We start from the raw sequence: 25919 nt of genomic DNA, 5'->3' as shown, positions 1-25919 counted from the left end.
CACACCACTCATGATTTTATAGACCTTTATCATATCCCCCCCTTAGTCTCCTCTTTTCCAAGCTGAAAAGTCCTAGCCTCTTTAATCTCTCCTCATCTGGGACCCGTTCCAAACCCCTAATCATTTTAGTTGCCCTTTTCTGAACCTTTTCTAATGCCAGTGTATCTTTTTTGAGATGAGGGGACCACATCTGTACGCAGTATTCAAGATGTGGGCGTACCATGGATTTATATAAGGGCAATAAGATATTCTCCGTCTTATTCTCTATCCCTTTTTTAATGATTCCTAACATCCCGTTTGCTTTTTTGACGGCCGCTGCACACTGCGTGGACGTCTTCACAGAACTATCCACCATGACTCCAAGATCTTTCTCCTGACTACTTGTAGCTAAATACTGTATGTATAGTTGGGGTTATTTTTTCCAATGTGCAGCGGGGAGAGACATTGTTGCCAGGACTCAAAACGCCAGAAGTGGAACCTTGTGATGAAATAGTTTGGGTTGAGGAGTTCTTGTGATGACCCGAGAAGGGAAACTGAGGACTGGGTGCTGCAGGCCGCCCCATGCCATAAGGGGGCGATCTGGAGGCAGCGACCCTGGTTACCAGGGCCAAAACTTTGCTGCGCGGCTCAGAAGAAAGCTGATGGTGCCACTCTATTCACCAGGCACAGCATCCACGCCAACAGAGGGGCTGGCAGAGGGAAGGGGAGCACCCCGCCGCGGGGGGCTGAAAGTCTCCCCACTATGGAAGCGCCGCTCCGGTGATGCTCTCAGGAGGGCAGTCCCGAGCCAGGAGCGTGGCTATATTTAGCACTGTCATTATTATCCAGAGCGAATCGTGGGAGGCCACATGCTGGTTTCAGCCGGAGGGGCCGTCTTCACGGTGCTGCATTATTTATGGCACGATGCAAGCTGACAAGATCTGGAGCTGGGAGGGGGAGCAAAGGAGGCGTCTGGATTTTGGGAGAGTTCCTGTCCCCCATGGGGGACTGACGTGGGGATACCTCCGAACTCAGAGCTGATGTTTCTGATCATGGCTTGACCCCAGCTGGTCCCGGTCACTGGGGGGATGCTCCAAGGTACGCCCGAGACTTCTTAGACTCCAGCTCGGCTCGGCTCCCCTGAATGTCACTTTTGAGGTTGCCTGGAGGGATAAGCTGGGGTCACACGCCAGGATTCCCCAGGTTAACCCGCTGCTCCAGGCCAATGGAAAGCAGGGAAGTGGGGGGCAGGGCCCCATCAGGACATGCAGCCTGCGACCAGGGCAGGTAGGTCCCCCTTTGGGATCCCCGCTCGGCTGGGGGTGGCACAGACTGCTCAGCCTCCAGGCAGGAGAGTCTGGACACGTCCCGGAGGACTCTCGGCACTAGGAGAGACCTACAATTGCACATGGGTGGGGAGCAGGAAGGAGGAGCAGCCCCCTTGAACCCGTGGGGGAGGAGTTTTTCCAAGCCCTGCTGGATGGGGTCACTGAGGTGGCGGCTCCTTCCCCGAATTGCACAGCCAAAGTAGCGAAGCTGGCGAGTGGGGCAGGATACAAACACCCGCAGCTACGGTGGGGCCACAGGAAGGGAGTGGGATGGGGAAGTTCCCTTAAGCCCAAGGCTTCCTCCTCTGCAGCCCCACCCTGCTTCTCCCCTCCCCTCCAGCCTGCCCTGGCTCCTGTGCCAGGCAAGGCAACCCAGGGGGTGTGTGGGTTTGGTTCCCCCACGGCACGGAAAGGTGTGACCCCAGCACTACGTGGAATGCAGAGCTCCTGTCTGACTCCCAGCTGAGTCAGCTCCACCGAAACTTGCCCCCTGAGATCTGGCCTGGGGCCACTTCCACTCCCTGCCTTGCTGCTTTCCAAACCTGTTCTGATCCCAGGAATAACTGCCCTTTGTTCCGATCACCACTGGGGGGACCCTACGCCTGGAGCATCCCTGATCAATTCACCGGTCCCTCTGCCAAGCACCAGCCCCCAATTCATGGCCTTGATCCCGGGGTGCAAAGCTCCCTCCTGCTCTTTGCAGGGCTAACTCAGGCTCCCCTGCCCGGGGATCTTGGGTGCTTCCTGATCCTGGCTCATCACTTGGCCCTTCACTCATTACATAAGAACAGCCAGACTGGGTCAGACCAAAGGGCCATCTAGCCCAGTCTCCCAACAGTGGCCAATGCCAGGTGCCCCAGAGGGAATGAACAGAAGAGGGAATCATCAAGTGATCCATCCCATCGCCCATTCCCAGCTCCTGGCAAACAGAGGCTAGGGACACCATCCCTGCCTATCCTGGCTAATAGCCACTGAGGGACCTATCCTCCAGGAACTTATCTAGTTCTTTTTTGAACCCTGTTATACTCTTGGCCTTCACAACATCCTCTGGCATTGTTCTGCACCTGCCCTAGACAGGATCACGCCTCCCTCCCGGGAGCTTGTGGGAAGCTATACAGCAAGGCCGGGGAGCCCTGTAATGCTTCAAGAAATGCAGAGGCAGAAAGGAGGCCGGATGGAGGTTTCTGGATGGGTGGGAGCAGGTTACAGCAGCCTAGAAAAGGATCTGCTCACCCAGGGAGAGTAGGAGAGGTGTTGTTGGTGTTACTTACGGGAGAGTAAAACACCCACCCTTTTGCACCGATTGGCACCCGGGGTGGTGGGCAAGGAGATTGGGTGCTTGGGCTGCTAAATTTCCAGGCCTATTTTGCACAGTTGGGGCCACTTATATTTTTAGTGTGGGCAGGAAAGTGGCAGGGCAGGGGGGCTCCATGGCACCCGCGTGTGGGAGGGGAGGCAAAAGTGAGATCTCCAGGGTTGTGCAAAAAGTAGGGAGGATGATCGAGTGGACCAGGCACTGGGCAGGGACTCAGGAGACCTGAGTTCTGTTCCTGGGCAAGTCACTTAGTCTACCCTGTGGCTCACTCCCTCAGCTCGACAATGAGGCTAGCACAGGGCACGGTGAGGATAATCCCACTAGCGACTCAGAGGTGCTCAGAGAGCCGGATAAGCCCCCCCAGAGATGGGGGAGGCTTGAAGGGGGTGGGGGAACCTTGGGAGCACTACAGAGTCAGGCAGAGGGGCTGCATGGAATCATAGAAGATCAGGGTTGGAAGGGACCTCAGGAGTTCATCTAGTCCAACCCCTGCTCAAAACAGGACCAACCCCAACTAAATCGTCCCAGCCAGGGCTTTGTCAAGCCGGGCCTTAAAAAGCTCTAAGGACGGAGTGCCCCAGGGGCCGCTGGACCCTCCAAGACAGGTCCCCCTTTGTCTGAAGGACACTGCACAGAAGAGAAGGGGAGAGAATCCAAGCAATTCCAGACCCCAGGCAGCCTTTGAACGGGCCTGGCAGAAACCTGCTTTTCCTTTCCAAAGTGACCCAGACAAAGGCTCAGCTGCTGGAACCCAAGAGCGCTGGCTCCGGCCGTGATGCTGAGTCCCGCCTGGTCAGCAGTTCCAGGCCAGACGCTGAATCCGAAAGAAACTGCGGCCAGCAAACAGTGCTGGGGTTGGGGGTTGCTCAGAACAGGCACCTCAGTGCCTGGCATCCCCACCGCTCTCTGGGACAGCTTGGCGGTGCTGGGAAAGGGGCTGGAGGGGAAAGCAGCCGGGCCACAGTCCCACGCGGAAGGGAGTTATCGGGTGGTCTCATCACACTTATGTTGCCAGCCCTGCACCAGGCTGCCCCGGGGAAAGGCAGACAGGAGTCAGGCCCACATTGGAGCCCTGTCATGCAGCAGGAGAAAAGCAGGCCTGTGTCCGGGGAAGGGATTTCTGAACAGCTCCCGGGATGCAGCACAGAGAATGCAGCCAGGGCTCGGCGTCAGAGTTTCTGGATGCCTCGTGCCCGAGCAGAGGTCCTGGGCTGGGATACAGCCGAGGGGGTTCCTGGGCCCTGTGCTTTGGGCAGCCGTGTCACAGTCCTGCGCACAGCAGAGGCTGGAGAGCCAGGTCTCCATGCTGGAGGCTCCAGGATTTGGTGCTGAGGTACCGCAGTCCTGTCTCGCTGCCACACGTTCCCAGATGCTACGATGCAGCCAGACATTGACACGTCTCAATGTCAGACGACTCCAGATGCTGCCGTCAGGGCTCCCCTCATCCATCATGAGCCAGGATGGGGAAAGGGGCTAACAGCTGGGTGCTATTGTCAGATGTTTAAACGTCTGCAAACACGTGGTGGAAAGATCAAAGGCCACCTGGAGACAAGATGCTGTTTGATTCCCAAAACAAGTCGGGCGGCCAGGGGGAGGAAATGACTTAGTGAAGGAACTGGTCCTGAGCAGCCATGATGAAGCCCCGTGTGTACCTCCCCTTCCCCAGATGAGCCCTGTCATTAAATGCTCTTCACCCCAAAGGGTCTCACGTCTCCAGCCAATGAAATTCCCACTTGGCACATGTTCACCCTGAAAGATCCTGGAGTATTTTACCAGCTGCCCTTGTAAGGCAATCTCCAGTTCTAAGGGACTGCCCCAAACACAGGGTGGTACCGTCCCACTCCACCTCCACCCAATCAGGTCAGCCGTTGGAGCGGGTTCTTCGGGCAGATTTCAGGGCATGTACCTACCCTACTGCGCCAGCGAAACGCAGCCACTGCGGGGCGGAGGGTGGCCGTCGAACCGAGGACAGAGCAGAGAGGGGCAATCTGAGCCAGATCCTGTGTAGAACACAAAATGAACTCCAGGACCTGGAGTGGCTGCAAAACTATGTGTGAAAACCACAGCGTGCCCTACGTGCAACTGGGCACATGCCCATGGCCATGCGGCCTCCTGGCTTGCACGCCAAAGCTGTAAATACCTTCATGCGCAAGCTAGGCATGTATTCTACATGTTATTAACTACAGCGGAGGCTAGTGGCCCCAACCGAGCTCAGGGCAGGGGCGGAAGAGGGTCCACACGTGCAGCAAGAGACAGCTCCTTCCAATGAGAGCTTATCATCTAAGCAGGCAAGAGAGAAGGTGGGAAATAATCTTTCCTTTCGCCGTGGTACTGGCTGGAGAATGCAGGCTGAGATTAAATGACTTACCCATGGTCACCAGGGAGTCAGTGGCAGAGGCAGGAACTGACCACCCCCCCCCAGGTTTCCTGAGTACCAGCCAAGGGTCTTGACCCATAAGATCATCCTTCCTCTTTACACAAATACCTTTCAGGAGCAGTCCAAGTAGAATTGAGTGGTCCCTGGGGTTTTACAGGTTGGATTGTTAAGAGGTCCCAGAGGGGAGATAAAAAAGGCTTGTACTAGTTCGGTTAGAGAGGAGCTGGGTGGGAGATGATTTATAGATAACGACTGGTTAACTAAGAAACCGGCCGCCATTTCTCTTGATCCTGCCACAGCAAAGCAAGGAGCTCTTCCACCTGACAGGCAGTAAATTTGAAAAGCTGTAAATTTGCTACCAGTCAATCTGCCGGAGGCAGCATGTAGCAAACCTGTGGAATTCGTCGCCACCGGCACTCAGCAAAGCAAACAGTACAGCGGGATTTGCACAGGGGGATTTACGGGCACCCACCAACAAACAGAGGCAGCTGTACAAAGCTAAGGAGTCAGGTCAAAAAATGTTCCAACAAATCCTCCTGCTGCAGGGCAGAAGCTGCTCCCTGCTTGGGGAGGGAGGGGAGGAACGTAGGGGGCACCGGGTTCGAAAGGAACCGTTTCTCTCACGGATGCGTTGGGCAACTGAAAAGAGGCGACAGCGTCCCTTGAGTCAGCAGGCCCTGGGCACCAGAGCAGACTCGGGAGCTTTTGCTTTGGCAGCACCTGCATTGCTGTGACTTACTGCCACTGAAACCTCTTCTTCCTCCCCAAGCCACGAGCCTGCAGCAATCAGCGGCACCGCCATCCCCCAGCTCTGTCCCCCCAGGGACCAAGAGGGCAAATCTAGGAATCAAGCAGGGGATCCCTTCCAAGGCAGGGGGCTGGATACTCCTGCTCTCCCCACCGTACGGTTTCAGACACCGCCACGCTCCATGGGCAGAACTCATTGGGCCCCAACCGAACTAATATTCCCCTGAAACTCGGGGGTTATTCTGCAAGAATTGTGTTGGGCGAAGAGTCCAGATCACCTGCCCCAGCTGGTTGCTTTAATCGCCACTTGCTGCAGCGTATGCGCCCTGCTAGGGAACATCAGGGCGGGCCACGTCCCTCGGACCGTTTCAAGGGAGCCCATCGGCTGCGCCCGTCTAGCCTGCTGTTCAGCGGTGAAGGGGTTAAACTGTGTGCCGAAGGTGCAGTTCTCAGCCTGAACCCGGGGGGCTCCAGCAGCTGGGTGGGCTGCAGGGGGCTGGGATGCTCCCCGGCTCCCTACCTCTCCATACAGCTGAGTTACAAGCAGAGTCAAAGCCCTACCGCAACTCCCCGTTCTGGGGACAGGAGCACAGGATTCTGGGACGCATCCCTGGGGGCGAGCTGCACAGCTATGGGAGAGGATCCAGAACCCTGAATGAGGAAGCTGATGGGGGCAGCCCCAAGGCTGCACTTCCTACACCAGGCTCCCCAGCTGGGCTATGCGACACTCCCCAGTTACGGAAACGCAGCCTCCCCCGGGCTCCCGCACACCCAGCTCTGCAGCAGCCTTCTTGATACCAATCGCAAGAGCAAGCCAGCCCCCGTCTCTGGGATCGCCCCACATACCAGGCGTTTGGCCGTGGTACATCTGGGGAGGTAAGCAAAGGCCCCCATCCACATCCGTGCTGCCGCAGGTGCCAGGCCAACAAGCAGTACCCCAGCCAGGTGCTGCTCTGCTCAGAGAGGAGCAAACACAAAGCAATTCCAGGCCGTAGCGGGTCAGGGAGTCAAGCAGCCGTGCTGGAGACGGTCGTGTGGTTATTCTCTCTGACACGGGTAGGCAATGCCAGGCTTCAGGGAGGCATCTGCCGGCGGCAGTGAACAGGAAGGAATTCCCCCCTACTTGGCATTGCACAGTACGGGATACTGCAAAAGCAACATGCATTGGCCTCTCTTGGAGGAAAGATACCAGACCCGATGGGCCAACGCCCCAGTCAGGTAGGAGGCAAATCCTCTGGTTCAATGGTCCTGAGGCAACCGACTGTGTATCTGGCATGGGCTCCACCAGCAGCTAAGGAATTTATTTCACTCCATTCTATGGCAAAACCCGCAGAGCATCTGGGCACAGGCGCCGGGCGGGTTTGCAGGGCTGGGGGCTGCTCAGAGCCGTCGGTTTCTCGTTAAGACGGTAGTGTTTAGTGGTGGAGCGCTGCGGTGGGGGGCTTCTCCTTCAGCTGTGGCCCCATTCACTGGCCAGACACCACGGTTCTCGCCAGGCCTGGAGCGGATTCATTCGCCTCCATTTGCCCTTTCTCTCCACAACCAAAGAACAAACAGTACGGGGAAATCTAAGCCAGCTTTCCTTCCCTGGACCGTCAGGGGCCATCTTCTCTGCCACCAGCTGGCTGTCGCCAGAGAAGAGCATCCTGCCGGTGGGAGCCCCAGGGAGGAGGCGTGTCTGCCTACAGCCAAGGCCAGGCTCATCCAGTGCCCACCTTGCCCAGTGGGAGGTCACCATGATGCAAGGCCGCTGCATGTATTTAAACCAGGGGCGATGCTGGTGAGCGTCCATGGAGGGCAGTGCGGGGTGGGTGACTGAACCATGGGAGAGAAGGGGGAACCAGCCACTCTGGAGTGATGGTGCCTGGGACAGAGAGGGATGGAATTTCAAGGGTTTTGTTTTAAGAGGGGTGGAAGGGCAAAGAAACTGGGGGACCATGGGGCACCTGTCCCCAGTGGAAATATGCAGAATTCAAAGCACATGGCAGAGATGCAAGCCAAGGCAATGGATGGTCTGAGCAAGAGAGTCAGGACGCTCCATGGGTCAGAGGGAAGGCAGCGCTGTGGACCGTTCACACCGGAGCCAGAGACCACAATGAGCTGAGTGCGTCGGATTGCAGAGACTCAGAGATTTCCAGGAGGGATCACGGTCAGGTAGTCAGACCCCGGCCCAGCACAGGCTTGGGGGAGGGAGGGAACCAGTGACTTCTTAAGCAGGGAGAATTTGAAGGGAGGTCACTACCATATAACAGCTGGGAGGGAGCCAGGGAAATTGGCTTCTTTGGGTTGTTTCCCCTTTGGGGACCCCGGTAAAGTTCACCCACGAGTCATCCTGGGGAATCCCATAGGGATCAACATCCAGGCTGTCCTGGGGACCCAAAACAGCTGCCCTCTCCCCACTCCTCCCAACCCCCCCTCAAATAACACTATCACTGAACTCAGCAGAGGGAGGGGTCCTCCTCCCAGGGGACCAGCCCCTGCCCAATGGACATGCCCCCCCCAGGCTGACGGAGCCAGGGAGGAGAGGCAGGCAGTGCTACCTTGACATCGGAATGGACCGCCGACTCTGGGGGGTAGACGATGAAATGTCGGAGGGTGAAGCCGAACCCCCCCTGCGAGCTCTTCCGCAGCAGCACCGTCTTCGGCCCCACCCAGGGGAAGGGCTCCTCCAGGGGGGCGTTGTCATTCGGAGAGGTCCCATCTCTCCGGCCCAGCGTCGGCTGTCGGGGGGCAAGAAGAAAGGGGTTAAGGCAGATCTCCACTTGGATTATTGTGTACTTCCCTCCTAGCCCTCCCTGCCAGCCCCAGCGAAAGGAAGGACAGGCTGGTGGTTACGGCTCTGGGCTGGTACTCCAGTCACCAGCCTGCTGGGTGATCTGGGTTAGTTCATTTCACCTCTATCTGCAGCGCCTGACACTGCGGGGCCCCGATCGCAGCTGGGCCTCTGGGGGCTACTGGAAGGCAAAGGCTCATTCATTACTGTGATGCATGTTGGCGTTATGGTAACACCAATCCAAGATCAGGGCCTCGTTGTGCCAGGCACTACACAGGCCGAGAGCAAAACGACTGTCCCTGTCCCAGGAAACCCATCTACATTTCCTACCCTGAACTGCTCCTGGGCACAGTTAAAAAGTTTCCATGTCCCAATAGAAATTCCTATCTGTAAATTTGTTCATTCCCCTTCCCACACAGGAATAGCTACACCGGCAGAAGGACCTTGATCAACAAAGGGATCTACCGTAGGCAGGGGTCTACCATGGTAACGAGACCGGTATCTCTGAAGTGACCCAACTGGCGTGTACACACGTTCCCAGCTGGCAGGAGCTGCATTGGAGAAGGCTCTTACACCTGCTGCCAGGAGCTTGTGTGAAGCTGGAGAGAGATGAGGCCAGCGAGCGGAGATTGAGGGAGCGGGGGAGAGAGCGAGACTAGTGCTGCATGGCTGGCTGGACCGAGTGTCAAACAAGGCAGGGGCTTTTGAACTGGATCCCGGAGCGAATGGGGAACCGCCAGGGCAGCCTGAGGAGGGGGATGCGGCTGGGGAAGGCCAAAGGCAGCATGCTGGAGCCCGGGGAGGCCGCAGGGTTGGGAACTGCCAGGGCAGGAGCAGCATGAGAAAAAAAGCCCCTTCCAATTACATCCCTGGTGATAACTGGAGCGTGGGTGGAGCAGGGACGAGGCCTCTCTGGGAGGCACTTGGCTGGAGGGCGTGAAAAGAGGGGGCAGGGGGCGGGCATCACTGTGGGCACTGGCATGCAACACTTCCTGCAGCAGATCTCACTTCCCAGGGCCTGGGGCTCAGCAGTCCCCAGCTCCTCCTTCCCTTCCTGCAGGCCAACAGCCACCTCCTTCTGTCCTCTGCAGCCACCTCCTCCTGGCCACCTCCCCAATAAAGCCACGGGGCAGGGGCCTCCCCTGCAGGCGCTACACAGTGCTATCGCCTGACGGCAGCGGGCAGATTCTGAACGACGCCCAGATTGGACAATCAGCGGCTCCCAGCTGGTGGCTGCCGGATTTTCAGCTGGGTCAGTGGACACGCAGGGAGACGCTCTATCGGTTGGACATCTGAGCCACTGAGAAGGCAGAGCGCAGCCTGGCTGCCTGTGGCAGACCGAACACCAAGTCTCATGGCACCGTCTCCCCGGCAGGGTGTGGGACGCAGACATGCAGCAGCCCAGCTGGAGCTGCCCTGTTCAATCAGCCAACCAAAGGAATGCGGAGTGTGTGTAATCTGCAGGCCCTGGGGCTCCCTGCCAGCTGCCCCGCCTTCCTGCTCCCCAAGCTTTGCAACACGACACGCTGTACTTTAGAGACATGCTTCACCTTTGGGCCCCAGCTTGGACCCAGGCTCTTTTGGTTCTATGGTGCCTCGCCGCACGTCACGTGGCTCAACAAGATTACAGGGCATACCCGTCCCTGCGGCATTTGTGGCCGTTGGCCAATGGATCCCTCCTACAGGGGAGGCCTCTTCCCAACCCTCCCGTCCCCACAAAGCTGTTCCAATGACAGGCCCGATCCTGCAACCCATTCACGGGACCTGACTGGGAGCTCTGCAGGACTGGAATAAACCAGAACACTCCAAGCCCATTTCCAACTGCGGACAATACGACGGGCCACTGAAATCTCCCACCTGCATGCACCAACGGGCACAGAGGCCCAACAGCTGCTTCAGGGCCTTGTAAGTGTCCTGGGGCTGCCAGAAAATGTCAATTCATAACTCCTCCAGCAACTCAAAACCATGGACTCAACAGAGACTCTGGTTTTCTGGCTCATCACACCAGGTAACACACCCGGCTGCCTGCTAGCATGTGCGTGAAGCCCACATACTTAAATCTGTCCTACCTTACATTTAGCTTGGATGCTCTGGTTATCTTCTCCAGACCCGAGGAAGAGCTCCGTGTCCCTCAAAAGCCTGTCCCTTCCCCCAGCAGAAGTTGGTCCAATAAAATATATTAGCTCCCCGCCCTTGCCTCTTACAATGAATAATAAACCCTGACTCTTTCTAAGTGCTTTTCATCAGTAGATCTCAAAGCACTTCACAAAGGAGGTCAGTAGCATTTACCCCATTTCACAGGTAGGGAAACCGAGGCACAGAGAAAGTGGGGACAACAGCACTGCCCTGCCACCCTGGGGGGTCATGAAGATAAATCCATTACAGGTGGTGATGTGCTCTGAGCTCTAGCAAGGAGAACCGGGTGATGTGATTGTTCTGGTTATGAAATATGTATTGGCAGGGTTTGTGAGACAGATAAACGTGGCAATAATTCCACTCCTGCCTCTTTCCCCTTTTCCATCTGCGAGATGATTTTATTGCTCTTCCCCCAGCCCCTAAGAGAGACACGCACAAAATAAAGAGATGGGATAAAATTATCATAAAGCTCCCAAAGTGATTTAGGAGCCTCCCTCCCATTGACTTTCAATGGGAAAGCTTGGGGCTTGTCTGCACAGGGAAATCGACCAGCAAAGCTATTGTGGAATAACATCCTACATGGATGCACTTATTCTAGAATAGCTGTAATGTTTTCAGTTCACGCCCTACCTGATTCAGAATCACTTTCCTGCACAGACAAGTCTCAGGCTCCTAAATCCCTTTGGAAAATGAGACTTCGGCTGCTTAGTCAATTGGGTGCTTTTTAAAAGTTTCCTCCTGGGGCCCAAGTCCGCGGTGCCCTGCACGCTGGGCCCCATTCTCCACTGGCCTGTGGGGCCAAGTGGATTGAGCACTGGACTAGGACTCAGAAGAGTTAGACTGGCTATAGTCCTGGCTATGTCACGACAACGCCCTATGCCTCAGTGTCCCCATCTGTAAAACAGGGATAAGGATTCTGCCCTCCTTCGTACAGTGTTATATAAGAGCTAGGCAGTATTGTTTTTGTTGTTAAACCTGTGCAAAGGGAGTGCAAATTTGCCCTGGTGCGAACGGCTGCACAAGCAGGAGGCCGGCGGGGACTCGGGTCTATTAGACCCGGCTGACAGGCTTAAGCCATGTCGCAGGATATGTCCGAATGTAGCAGCAAAATGGGATCGATGCCTGTCAAGGTTCCTTCCCCACTCTGAACTCTAGGGTACAGATGTGGGGACCTGCATGAAAGACCCCCTAAGCTTATTCTTACCAGCTTAGGTTAAAAACTTCCGCAAGGTACAAACTTTGCCTTGTCCTTGAACTGTATGCTGCCACCACCAAGCGTGTTAAACAAAGAACAGGGAAAGAGACCACTTGGAGACGTCTTTCCCCAAAATATCCCCCCAAGCCCTACACCCCCTTTCCTGGGGAAGGCTTGATAAGAATCCTCACCAATTGGTACAGGTGAACACAGACCCAAACCCTTGGATCTTAAGAACAAAGAAAAATCAATCAGGTTCTTAAAAGAAGAATTTTAATTAAAGAAAAGGTAAAAGAATCACCTCTGTAAAATCAGGATGGTAAATGCCTTACAGGGTAATCAGATTCAAAACATAGAGAATCCCTCTAGGCAAAACCTTAAGTTACAAAAAGACACAAAAACAGGAATATACATTCCCTCCAGCACAGCTTATTTTACCAGCCATTAAACAAAAGAAAATCTAATGCATTTTCTAGCTAGATTACTTACTAATTTAACAGGAGTTGGAAGGCTTGCATTTCTGATCTGTTCCCGGCAAAAGCATCACACAGACAGACAGACCGACCCTTTGTTCCCCCCCACTCCAGATTTGAAAGTATCTTGTCCCCTCATTGGTCATTTTGGGTCAGGTGCCAGCAAGGTTACTTTAGCTTCTTAACCCTTTACAGGTGAAAGGGTTTTGCCTCTGGCCAGGAGGGATTTTATAGCACTATATACAGAAAGGTGGTTACCCCTCCCTTTATATTTATGTCAGTGCTGAACAGCAGAAGGGGTGAAACATTCTGGGGGCATGGAGGAGGAAAACCGACAGGAGGAAAAGGGGAAGATTTGTAATGACTGGAACAGAGGTCGGCAGCTGGGAGGGAGTGGACTGGAAGGAGATAAGAATCGTGGTTCTAGAGGAAGGCTGGCCTGGTGGATACAGCTAGGACTCAGGATATCTGGGTTCAGCTCTGGTGCCTGGATCAGACTCCCTTTATCACCTCAGACAATTCACTTCACCACTCTGTGCCTCAGTTTCCCAACCTGTAAATGGGGGGAGGGGTGATCACACAGCTTCCTTGCCGGGGAGAGGCAAGCCTGAATAAACAGGATGTTTTAAAGGACAAGGAGAGCCCCAGCCAAGAGGCTGAACAGAAGAGCACAGTATTATCATATACCAGGACTTGGCAATTCCATAGCCAGAGGGACATCTCGGGCTGCAGAGGCCTGCACTCCCAGCCCTGCTCTCCATGCTGAGGGAATCGCATGTCGCCTCCTTGGCTTGAAGCTGTTTAATCTGGGACATTTGCAGGGACAAACCCGGACCAGAACCCTGTGCCCAAGAGAATGGATCTGAGCTATTCTCATGCCTTCACCCAGGCTTTGCCTGCACGGAGGATTCGCTGTCTTCTGGTCAGCGTGAACCCAAGCGCAGACAGGCAAAGCCACACAACTGAGCCTGGCTCCAAGCAGGAAGAAGCTGCACTGGGTGCAAATTGTGACTTAGTGTCTGGCTTTATTGTGCGCCGTCTGCCTCAGCACGGCTCCCCTGCCGGCTGGACTGCCCAGTTCAGACAAGGCCGCCACGTCCCCTAAGGCTGTCGCTCTGAGACAGAGAGCCCCATTAGGCGGGGGATGCAGATTTTAATTGCGCTGAGCCAGCCTGCCTCCTGCCCCCCACAGGACTCCCAGTCCCAACAGAGATCCAAGCAATCTATCCAGGGCATAAAGGGCTTTCCACGCTCTCCCTTTCCGGAAGAGCGCTTCACGCTTATCAGCCATTTGCAACACAGAGCCTTCCTTTGGCTCAGGCCGGCTCGTGAGATTAAGCCCCTGACAACTCTCTGAATAGCCCCCCGTGCCAGCCACCCGGCACCCTCCAAGCCCGCACTGGGCCAGCGCAGCGAGCTGAGATGGACCAGGGCAAGCCAAGCCATGTGACAAACAGCTGGATACCGACCGTTCCTTCTTGCGTAGAGCCTGGTGGGGTTGATTGTGTCAAGAGCCAGAGGGGGGCCTGGGGTGCGGCACAAAGGGACAGGGGACACTCGACCACACACAGCAGGGCACATCACGCAGGCCTAACCCAGCTGCGCTGAGGGGTTGTAACACTCAGGGTCAGCACTCAAAAGGGAAAAACAGCCCCGGAGCGGCAGCAAACCCAGATTCCTCCTGGACTCGCTCTTGTCACAACAGCAACAAAAATGCAGGAAGTGGGAGACAGGAGGGGTTATCGGAGGGCAGCGCTGCTGGGGTGAGCATCCAGGGCGCCCTCTCAGTTCCAGAGGGCAGGGAGCGTTTGACTGGTGTGAAACAGACAGACAGTGACCATGGAAAGAAAAGGAGGAAGGCCAGGAAGGGAAACGCGGAAAGGGAAAAAAAGAACTAGAGATGAAAGGAGAAGGATGTGGGGAGGCAGCAGCAGGTTGCTGAAGTGGCTCCTGATCAAGCCCACCTCTAGAGACCCTTCCCGCCTGAAAATCCCTCCCAGGCATCCTTCTGCTCTGGCGTGTTCAACCAGTCGGAAAAAGCCAAACATCTGATCAGGCCGCATCTGTGCGCTCCCGCTGCTGCATAAGCCAAGCCAAATCTGCCCCCCAGGACACCCCTGAAACAAAGCATGGTCAGACAGGGCCCGAAGGGACTCCCGTCTCGCCCCCGTGGCCCCCCAGAACACACAGCTGCTCTGCCAACGGTAACCCGGGGGGGAAATGCAAATACTCCGATCTGGCAGGCGCAGGTGGTGCCCTAGAGGAGATGGGCCTGGCACTGCCAGGAGGGCAGAAGCCTATTGAATAAAGTGACTGCGTGCGAGCACCTGGCACTGCCCGAGTCTCCCCAAGGCAGAGAGGCCAGAGGCGGAAGAAAGAGACGCTGAGTCGGCCCCTATTCCCAGCGCTCTCCTCCCTTCAGCGTGCCCGGGGAGACAATCCCAGCAACCGGAGGCTCCCCGGGGAAGGGAGCGTCCCGCCCGTGGGGCCTCGACCTCGAGCTGTGTCTCTATGTCCTACAGGGCTACAAATGCCCAGGAGGTTCCTCGGCGGGGCGGGGCGGGCAGTGAAGTCTGCACAGTAGCTAAAGCACAACAGCCGACCTCAGGAGATCTCAGCTGCGGTTTTCAAATTGCCCAAGGGGTTTGTCTGCCCAGTCCTCGCTCAAATGACTGGGAATTGAGCATCCAAATCCCCGAGATGGCTTTGACAATCTCAGCCTTCAGTTCCATTCCCAGCTCCGTGCCTCGGTTTCCCCATCTGTAACACGGGAAGAGGCATCGATACTCCATCACAGGGAGACGGGGTGGTGAGGCTTGATTCACTAGCGGGTGGGAACCTCTCTGGGATCCTCCAGCGGACAATGTCAGAGGCACACAAGTACGATTCATTCCCATCCCATTGCTCTTAATTCTACTAACTCCAACTGCCGATGGTTCCGGCTCCCAGGGGATGCCCAGCTGCTTGGAGCTTCGCTCCACAAACCAACACTGCAGGAGCCTCAGGACCCCGTTTCGGGGACCCCGGGTAATTACAGCCAGTGCAGAGGTAGGCTCTGCTTTACCTACATAGACACCTCAGGCTGCCAGCAGCCCCAGCCCGGCCGCGCGTCGCCACCACATACAAAGAGGCCTGGGCCCAACGGCCGGAGGCAGAAGACGGAGAGGGCGGAAGATCGGGGGGTCCTTTCTGAGCCCTTCTTCCTCCCCCGCTTGGGGCTTCGTTAATATTCCCAGAGCTCCGGCCTGAGCGGCAGCTGAATAAGATTGCCCCTCGAGGAGGAAGGGCATGGGAGAGCGAACCGGCAATGGGCTGAGGGTGTTAAAATTCAGAGGCTGTCCTCCCTCGGCCTCGTTACTTGATGTGGGAAAGAAAGAGCGAGTGGTGGGGGATGGGGGGGGCGCACGCAAAGGGGAGGGGGTACAAAACCCCTTTGTCTCTCCCCATCCTGCTGGACAATACAGTCATGCTGTAGAAAGGCTTGTCCTGTCCTGCATGCGGGAACACGCTGCCCCAGCTCCTAAGTGCCTGGCCTCCTACCCAGGAACGGCTCCCCTGCCTTGGGCCCGGGGCCAGCTTTGCACATGCCACGGCCGTGGCGTCCTGCCCCGGCGCTGGCCAGAGGGGTGCTCAAGCTCTCTGGGGGTCGCGGTTTGCAGCCTGGGAAGATCTTCTCCTGCCACGACCAATCCAGAGGAACCATGGCAGGGTGGCCTCAGGCCTGGCCCAGTGATCTGTTCTGGGCTCCGAGCCTGTCCTGCTTGAGAAGCTGCCTGCTTCCAGTGACTGGCCGCTCTGACAAACCCGCCGGTCTGAAACAGGAGCGATCGCGGGTACCCAGCCCATCGCTCAATGCTCCCCAGGCCGGCGTTATCACAGGCAACAGTGAACCCACTTCCCTCCCTCCTGCCTGCCGTTAACAATAATGATCCCTCGCTCTCACGCAGCGCTGTTCTCCAGAAGATCTCTGAGCTCTTGCCAAAAGGAGGGTGGGATCATCCTCCCTATTTTACAGATGGGGAAACCGAAGCACGGAGAAGGGCAGGAACTTGCCCCAAGGGCCCCCAGCAAACCAGCGGCAGACCGGGGATAGACCCATGTCTCCCGAGTCCCTGTCCAGCACCCTAACCATTAGGTCACACTGCCACAGATCCTGCAGACAAGCCAAGACAGGAAGCAGTACCAAAGCGTCCCAATCTCTATCCTCCAAAGCCAAGCACCTCCAGGCCGCTCCCGCTCAACTCTGAAGGGCAAAAATAAAGATGCCCAGCGTGACACATTCGCCTGTGTCTTTCCCGAGCGACCAAGAGAGGCTGCCTGTTGGCAATGAAAACCTGCCGCAGGTTAGCTCGGCCCCCCACCCAGAAACCGCGGGGAGACGGGGGCCCCATGCCAGGCTTTGGGGTCTATTATTATTAGTTATTTGTTGTGTGGCAGCGGCTAGGAGGCCTAGTCCTGAAACAGGTCCCCGCGGTGCTAGGTGCTGTACAAACAAGGAACAAAAAGCCCCTGCTCCCAAGAGTTCAGAGCCTAGATCCAGAGCAGAAGAGAGAGCTCACCGCAAGGTGTCCCGCTGCCTTCACTCCAGCAGAACCTGGCCCACGGTACAAGGAATTCCCTGCAGCCCGTTGGGAAGCCCTGCCCCCTACGTGCTGTTATGCAATGACCCACTCCGATTCCAACCAAGCTGCCATCTTGGTTTCAGGACACCCTGGTCGGTCCGGGACTGGGCATCCCAGCAGACCTGGAATAAACCAAATCTCTCTGGTTTTCGGGTCAGATGCTTACGAAAGGCCCGAAAGCCTGAGATCGGCCACTCGACAGCTCTCCTGGGATCCAAGCAAGAGTCCAGGAGCAACTGGGCCACGCTGGGTTTGAGACACTGCAGGAGGCTAAACAAAGGAAGCCCTGATTCCCCAACGGTGAAAAGCGCCAGGGGAGCAAATGCAATTGCGCTAATGGCCATGAAAGGCCTAATCCCCCCGACGTAGCCTTCTCCAGCCATCCTCCAGCTGCAGCCTCCGGCGCTCCTGGCAAGAGCTACTGATTGGATCTGGGCAGAGCCCCCAGGACAGGCTTTGACTGCTGGGTCCCCAGGGGAGATTTTAACATGGCAGCGGCGCCCCCAGGCAATTGCTAGCCAGCTGTCCCGCCCCACTCAGGAGCCTAAAAGGGGTCTGATTCTCTGCTGCCTTGTGTGCTGAGCTGGGAAAATGCCTCCCATCCAGGGAGTGTTTTGTACCCACATTGCAAAGGTGCAAGGACAAGCAGAGGAGAATTCGGCTGCAGGGGATCCAGACCCAGCTTGCTCTCTGCCACAGCCCTGCTCAACAGAGAGAGAAGCCATGGAACCAGCCCCAGGCCACTCATCTGCCAGCCCCTGTAACTACCTCTCAGCGTGAGGCTCCAGGCAAAGCAGGGGAGCCCGGGCCCCGCTGGGGAGATGCAGGAGGATCCTCGCCATTTCAGATCAGGAGTGCCTGGCTCAGCTACTTTCCCCATCTGTGGTCTCCATTGTCCCGGCTGCCTGTTCGCTGGATTATTTTTAAGCTGACAGCTGAATGTGCCCTTGTGATTCTAACCAGTACAGGCAAGCCTCGGAAAGAGAGCCCGAGAGGGGGGCAGCACATGTGCCACCTAGACATTAACCTGCAGCCATTACGACTCCCTCGCCCGCAGCGTCCACCCCAGACACACCAGTCTACCCTTCGCAGGGACGTCGGCAGGGCTCCCACACGGCTAGTCTGTGGCACCTGCCCATGGTAACAGCTTGCTAGGAGCTGCATCCAGGAAAGCTCCTGCCCGCCGCTCTCTCTGCTGCCTGTTGTCTCTCACCCCTCTCATCTTCCATTCAGGCCCCCTCACCGCCACCCCCCAGCCAGCAGATGCCAAGAGGCGGGGGGCTGCGGGAGTTCCTTGCCAACAGACCAGACAGCAGCCGGCCAGTGACCAAAGGATCCCATAGCATGAGATCCTTTGCCCCTCACAACCAAGGGGGCACCCCCAACATGGGCAAGTCCTTCCTGCCAGCCTGCCCTTTACGGCAGGTGGGCCGTTACCCTTAGCCCATCTTTCCGGCTATGTCCCTTGCTGCTGGCCCGTCCTGGGCACAGCCTTCATACCACAGGTCAGTTATACCGGGGATGACTGTGGCCCAATGTGCCTAGACAGGGCCAAAGGGCCAATTCTGCAGCCCTTACTCCTGGTGAGTAACACTTACTCAAAAAAGTAGGCCCACTGACTTGAATACAGCTACATCCATAAGCGCTTCTCTGCATCAGGGCTGCAACATCATAGCCGTAAAGGATTAGAAAATGGTGCCTGTCCGCTCCCCTCGGCCAGTGGGGCTCAGCCGTTCCCACTGCATGGCCCCCCCAGATCACAGCAGAAATGAGTTGCACAGCGCCCTGCTCATCTAGCCACTGGAAAACAGGAAGATGGTTGCGACCCCCTGAAACATTCTGTGACCTTCCTCAGGGCGAGACCCAGGCTGCTGTTCTGTAACACATAGGATCAAACTCGGGGCCTCCTCCGACCCTCGGCCCCTTTCCCCGGAGGAGGGACGAGACCTGCAGGCACCTCTAGAAACGGATCACGCTGGGGGGAGACGGCTGGTTTCAAACAGGAGTGGGACTCAGCCCATCGAAGGCACGTCAGTTTCTCAGTCAGCGCCTAGTGAAGGCTCGTGCGTCCTCCGACACAGGACTTCGCCCCAGCGCTGGGTTCGGATCGTCACTGAGCGCACAGGGCAGGCTGCCTTTCCAGGGAGCGGAGAAGTCCATTTCCCCCCTGCTCCTTCACAGAGTAGTATCGAGCAGCCTGATGTTTCCAGAGATGTAGCCCAGCCCCATGGCAGGTGCCCAGCGCCCCCCCCAGCAGAGCAGGCATGGTTAGAGACACAGGCAGGAGCGAAGGCCAGGCCCAGGGAAGAACAAAACCTGCCGCTGGACAAAGCGATGCCTCCCCCACCAAGACCATTCCAATACCAACCGGATGCTGGGAGCAGGGCCGGCTCTCGCTCGCAGCCGTAGCAGGTGCGGCAAAGTGTCGAGTGAGTTTGCCCGTGGGCAGCTGTGGCGTGGAAGGAGCGGACGTGGCTGGAGCAGCAGAACCCCTGGGTGGGGCATTACGTGGCATGCGCCCAGCGTGCTCCTGCTGCTGGCCCTAGCAACCTCTATCTGCTGAACATGCTGCGGGCTTCATTTCCTCTCTCTCTTCAGTCCCTTCCCCTCGCTGCAGTTTGACAGAAAGAACCAGAGGACAAAACGCTCAGGAGGCCCTTTGGGCTAGTAAGGGCCTGGACTGGAACCTCGCCGTGCTGGGTTCTGCTCCTGACTCTGCCCCTGACCAGCAGCATGGCCTTGAGCAAGTCTCTTCTCTGTGCTCCGGTTTCACCCCGTGTCTGTTTAGACTGTAAGCGCTCTGGGGCAGGGACCGTCTCCAGGTAAACATTTGTACAGCACCCAGCCCAGTGAGGCCCACCCGTCGCTGGGGTCTCTAGGTGCTATTGGAATAAACACACGTCCCACCTTGAGCATCAGGAAAGGCCAAGTTCAATACCTGGCCTGTCACCCTTCCCCCGTGCCCCTTCCTTCTCTGGCCCTGGAGGAAGCCAATTTTTCCCCTTCTTTTTATTTTAACTGAGGACAGAAGCAGTTGGGTGGCTGGGTCCCACTCCCTAATACTGCTCCGCTGAAATTCACCATGAGATGTGCAGATCTCTGGTGATGGGAGTCACCCGCAGTCCCCCAGCAAGGGCAATGAAAGAAGCCCCACACAGATTGATGCCTGACTCCCCAAAGGGCGGGGGGCAATTGCTTCCTGTTGGCACATCCCTCGCACCAGACTCTTTCAGTGTTACACAGGTCTCAGTTTTGCTCTGTACGTAACAGCAGCAACTTGAACGTCTTACAGCCCCTGTTCTAGGAGGCTCCCAGCACATAACTAATTCAGAGGCCACGTGAAGCTGGTAAATATTATCTGCGTTTTACAGGTGGAGAAACTGAGGCATGGAGGAGGAGAATGATTTGCCCAGGGTCACATAGCAACGAGTCCTGACATCCCCAGCCCCTTGCACTAAATCACTCAACAAGGCTGGCCCAATGTTGTGTATAAACAACCCACATGAAAACTAATCACAGCAACGATTTGTACAAGCCGGTCATCTCAACGCTGGGCACAAAGCCATCACTGACTCACTCACTACCGGCTGGCAGATCCCTGGGTTCACAAACACAGAGAAACCTTAACTCCCTCCCTTTATGTTCCTCACCCTGCGGTCATTCATTTGCCTCTCTCGTTCTGTCTGCTTTGCATTTTGTCCCCCATTGTGAGCCAACTCGACAGCCCTCAGAAGGGACGTCGGATGCACGACCGTCCAAGCACACAGTGAACTTACAAACAGCCTCTTAGCTCTGTTCTGGGCACGCACTAGGCACTCCGTCAGCAGGTTAAGAGAGAAGGAAGCAACGGCTCGCCAAGGAAATGCTGGTGGAACCCCAAACTCTGGGGTCCCTTTGTCCACTCTTTTCCCAGCTCCCCACAACCCCTCCACACTTCACCCACTTTCCTTCCCAACCCCATATATTGATTGTGGGCCACACTCAGACAAAACGCACATTAACATCAATAAACCCAGGATCTGCTCCATTCTCGTTTATCACTCACACTGCTAAGCCGGAGTATCTGGTCACCATTCACTGAGAAGATATGAACCATGACATAGGGTAGAGAATGACTTCCACTACCCCCATCCCACAAACCTCAACAGAGAGAAGACCAAGCAGATAACCCGCCACGCAGAGTCCAACACCAAAACCAGAGGGCCAGAGACCCTTCGGGACTTTTCAGATCAATGGTCAAGACCGTGGTGGTGACTAGCAGAAGAGGCAGGACCAGCCTTAGCAGAGACAAGGGACAGCCCTCCCTGCTGAAGTTCTGGGGAGGGGGTATCATGAAATACACCCCAGAAGATTAACCCTGCAGGCGCCTTACCCCAAAGCAGAAATAGGGGCAGAGAAACAAACCCAGTCACCTCCCCCATACTCCTGGCAAAACTTGGGGCAGAAGGGTAAAGTCCCAGGAGAGAGAGACCCAGGGGAACAGAAGCTAGCAGACTTCCACCCAAGCTGGTGTCTTTGCCCCAGGTGCCATGTTCACAGGCATCACTCGTTAGTCCCAAGTCCTAATCATGGCACACAGCAATACTTAGCCTCCAGTGACCCCTCTACTTCTTAGCACCCATCCACTAGGGGGTTAGGAAACATGCCCCCCCAAATCATTCACACACCCCCCATCAGACAGTGAACTAAGGCTACAAGGACTGGATCCCCCCTCCCCAGGTTCCCCCACTCCAGGGTCAAAGGGGATCTAAGTGTGGTGACCAGGGCGCGCCGACGCATCTCTCACCATGTGGCGTGTCTCCAGCTGAGGGTGCGAGCAGCGTTTCTGCCTAGGGAGGGCGGCCCCGGCATGGTACCTATGCGCCAGGTCGGCATTGTCATTCCGCAGGCTGGTCAACCAGATGCAGCGGGGCTCAGGTGAGCTGCAGTCCACACCGATGGGCTGCTCAAACCGCCAGCCCTTCCCCGCCCGCTCCACACTCCACAGGGCCTTGCCCACCACCGACATGTTCCTCGGCGCAGCCAGAGGACGACGGGGTCCCCGCAGTCCCCTGTGGGGTGCCCTGTCCCCGCTGCCCACGCTTTCTTCCACCATCCAGCAAAGGGGAAGGGAGAGATTCTCCCTGGAAAGTCACTGACGGGGCGGAAGGAGTGAACTAAAGATTCTTTTGGGAGAGGCAAGTGAGCTGAATGGATCTCAGTCCCTGGCGCAGCTGGTGCCCATCCCCTGTAGATCCATCGGTGGAGAGGGAACAGCAGAGCTTGCTCCCTGCTTCCCTCGGCTAGCCCCTAAACCTCAGCAGACTCGGGTGTAAAAACCCTCCCTGGCTGCCAGGCGGAGTCAGCTCGCTCGTCTGGTGTATCACAGATGAATGTTGATCGTTCCAGTCCTAGGCATGCCAGATACACGCACCCCCTCAGGACGCTGACCTGAACGCACACCCCCCCACCCCCACCCCCACCGAGGGGAAGCACTGAAACCCCCTGACGCCGGAAAGCCAGCTTCCAGCCGCACTGGGAACCAGCAGAGGCTGAGCTGAGGAGGCAGGAGCAGGCGGGCGGACGGACAGATAGACAGCGAGAGAGAATGCAGACGCTCTGCCTGCAGCTGCTCCGGGCTATCAGGCCACCCAGTATCACCCCGCCCTCCCACCCCCTCTGGCGCTGCCTGGCTGGGCGACCCAGCCCCCTCCAGCTGACACAAGCGCAGGGGGGTTGGAAGTTTCACTTTGCTGATCTTTTTTTTTTTTTAAATCCTCCGGCTTCCTCCTCTCCCTCCCTCCTGGCCTCTTCCTTCCTTCCTCAACTCGCTTCCCAGCCTGGCAGCCCTGCGCCTGCCAAGAGAAGGTGGGCGGGGGGGGGGGGGGGGAGGGAGTGCATTCTAGTGACTAGAGCAAGAGTCCGGACTCCTGGGTTCTCTTCCTGGAGCCAGCGGCTGACACGGGGCTGATTCACCAGCCCTGCTCCGTGCATCACCGTTTCCCCAGTTACGAAACGGGCTGATGAGCCCGACCCACCTCTGCCAAGTGCATTGGGGTCCTTGAATGAAAAGAGGCATTGGGAAGTGGACGCAAGGCAGGCCAGAGCTGGGGAGCACAGCATGAGGTGTCACCCCAGGACACACCCAGGGGGGATTCTCAGAGCGGGGCGGCTCCCATCTTTACTTTCTCACTGTCTTCCCTTCTTGTTCTCTCTCTGAGCTGAGCATGTGCCCAGAGACTGGCTGGCCAGTGCTGGGGAACCAGGCCTGGGATTCCCCCATGCAACAGCCCCCAAGACAATGCCTCACCCACTAGGGACCCCTCTAGGGCTGGTTCAGTCATCATAGCCCATTTGATCTTTGACCCCCCGTGCTAAGCTGACCCCTTTGTGGTGGCACTGAGCACCCATTTTAACGATGACGTGGAGACTTGCCCATTAGCAATCGGCCTGGGAATGTTCCAAATCCTACCACTCTCAACAGCCACCAAACGAGAATGACTTTTGGTCACTTTCAGCCTCAGACAGGTTCGAACCGGGGACCTCAAGGATTCCGATTAGATCCAGGACAGCCATTTGGACTCACAAGGCAGTGAGAACACAATGCTGGCACACGGTGTCGCTGGAACACACACAGACGTAATCGTTCCCAGGGAGATGTGTGGACAGGGAAGGGAATCCTTCCCAGGGCATCCTGGGTCAATATTTGTACAGTACCTTGCGTGTGTGCTCAGTGCTTCTGAGACATAGTCCCTACCCTAAAGAGCTGAGATGAGTGATGGAAACTGACCAGGGTGGCCAGAGGGAGAGGTGGGCAGATGGGTTGAGCAGAGAGAGATCAGGCAGTCCCGTAGTATGATGAGGCTTTGAGAGAGGAGGAGATGACACCATAGCAGATATCTGCAGCAGAGAGGCAAAGAGAAGCTGGTAGTGTGGCTAGACTGGTACTCAGGACCCCTGGGTTCTATTCCCAGCTCTGCCACTGACCTCAGGCAAGTTACTCTCCGTGCCTCAGTTTCCCCAATTACCCTGAGCCTGTTTGGTCCATTTAACCAGTGAACTCTTGCTGGCAGGGACCGCCTCTGCCTCTGCAGCTAACAACTCTGACTACTGTAATGTAGTCCCTGCTCTGCTGGAGGAGGGGGCATCAGGGAAAACAGGCGACAGTTCGCAAGGGGGCAGGAGTGGACAGGGTGTGAGGCCATGGGATCAGGGCCCGGACAGGGGAAGGGGAAGGACCAGGATGAAGGAGAGGACAAAGGGGCTGATTTGAAGGCACGAGCAGACAGGATGGGTGTGTGTGCGAGACACACCCTAAGATCATTTCACCTGTAGCACACTGGAAAGAGTGAGGGGCAGGCAGGCTGGGGGAGGAAGGATGGCCTCGTAGATACAACGCTGCCCTGGGACTCAGGAAACCTGGGTCCAATTCCCAGCCACAGACTCCCTGGATGAGCCACGTAAGCCACTGTGGGCCTCAGTTCCCCATCTGTAAAATGGGACTACCAGCTCCCAGGGGCAAGGCGCTCGGATACCATAGCGCTGGGGGCCAGATAAGGACCTGGACAGAGACCATCTGTAACATGATGCTGCCACGGGACCAGCAGACACACCCTGACTGCAGCCCTGTCCTGTTCTGCCATGGGGCTGGCCTGCCAGGTGCTTCCCCGACATGCACCAAACCCGTGGGCCCCTCCAGGGCTCCGGCAAGGCTAGGACGCAGCTACAGTCCCATCTCTGCGAGAACCCACAGCCAGCGGGGCCTAGGCCCCAGCGGGGGGGGAGGGGGAGCCTCACCCCAGTGGACATTAACAGGAAGGGAAAAGGAAGTGGCACTGCCCAGGCCACGCGGGTGCTGATCACCCAGCCCCCAACGGCACCAATGCCCATGCACATGGGCTCCACCTAACTGGGGCACGGAGCTGGCGCTTGCAAACACAAGGCGGGGGGTCCAGCCGCCTGCCGCGGGCAGGATCGGACAGAAGCCCAGGCCGTTTCCATGGCAACATTTGTTCCTCTCATTTCCTGTTTGCCAGTTTTTAACCGGACTTTGCCTTGGTGGGAGCCGACAAGGCCAGGGAGCGAGGCAGGGAGCCAAGGGAGAGAGGTCAGCGACTGGTGCAAGGCAGAAGGGAAGGAGCGCTGTGCCCATCCCAGGGCAGGGACCCGGGCCAGAGTGGGCCAGGGGTCCCAGGAAGCCAGGGCTGCCCCACCGCTAGGACGGGGCAAAGGAGAGTGGCTGAGGGGGTCAGAGGCAAACCCAGCCCATTGTGGGGCAGAGGGGGCTCCAGGGTTGAAAAGTGGGTGGCTCCTCCCAGCGTGGGGCTATGGGAGGAGAGGGGCTAAAAGTGGGGAACTCCCACTCTGCAGTCCTCCTGCCAGGGCCAGGCGGGTGAAAGGGGCAGGGGGCATTTGGCAGGTGATCTTCCCACCTCCGAGGGAGAGAGAAGGCTGAGCAGACTCGCAGAGGGGCCAGGCGGGTGGGGCAGATCTCGAGCAAGCATCTGGCTTTGGTGCCGAGGGTCCTGCTCCTCCCATTGGGTCGGCACCATGCAGGATGGGCCCCCTTGCCTATGGCCAGGCCCCGCATAAGCAGGTCCCACGGAGCATTCTTGCAATTCTAGTGTCGGAGGACAACCATGTGCGGCCGCTCCGGGGAAATGCCAATCATTGTTCGGATTGTATCCCTCGGCCTCCAGGGGCCAGGGACTCAGCTGCCAGCATGCACTGCCTCTTCCACCTCTCCGGGCTCGCTCCATTCGCCTCGTCCTCATCAGAGCAATGCCAGCCAACGCCACAAGAACCCTCCGCGGCTAGGTGGGTGAGGAATCAGCTGCCCCCACCAGACTGTTACCAACACCCCCAGCCATTGGGGTATCAACCTAACAGAAGCTAAAGCAGCGACCAGCCAATCAGATTCATCTCACTTGGGGGCACAGATGCCTGCTGGGATCTGAGTCACCCCTACAATGCAGGTAGCAATTTACATAACAGC

General features: G+C 57.1%; 1 protein-coding gene across 5 annotated transcripts in view; it reads right to left on the bottom strand.

Moving 5' to 3' along the window:
- Window positions 1–25919, bottom strand: part of ARHGAP23 (Rho GTPase activating protein 23) — a 125019-nt gene that overhangs the window by 48530 nt on the left and 50570 nt on the right. For 3 of the 5 annotated variants that reach the window (XM_073326138.1, XM_073326139.1, XM_073326140.1), the window contains exons 1-2: window positions 21732–22369; window positions 8287–8466 (exon numbers count right to left, since the gene is read on the bottom strand). In XM_073326138.1, the coding sequence (XP_073182239.1) occupies window positions 8287–8466; window positions 21732–22040 (489 nt within the window). In that variant the 5' untranslated portion in view covers window positions 22041–22369. Of the gene's footprint in view, window positions 1–8286; window positions 8467–21731; window positions 22370–25919 lie in introns of those variants that run through there. The other 2 variants (XM_073326142.1, XM_073326141.1) reach the window with 1 other exon arrangement.

Source organism: Lepidochelys kempii, chromosome 27 (assembly GCF_965140265.1).
Source record: "Lepidochelys kempii isolate rLepKem1 chromosome 27, rLepKem1.hap2, whole genome shotgun sequence".
NCBI classification, from domain to species: Eukaryota; Metazoa; Chordata; order Testudines; family Cheloniidae; genus Lepidochelys; species Lepidochelys kempii.
Note: the sequence above shows the minus strand (reverse complement) of the source record. Positions and strands in the feature narration are given on the sequence as shown.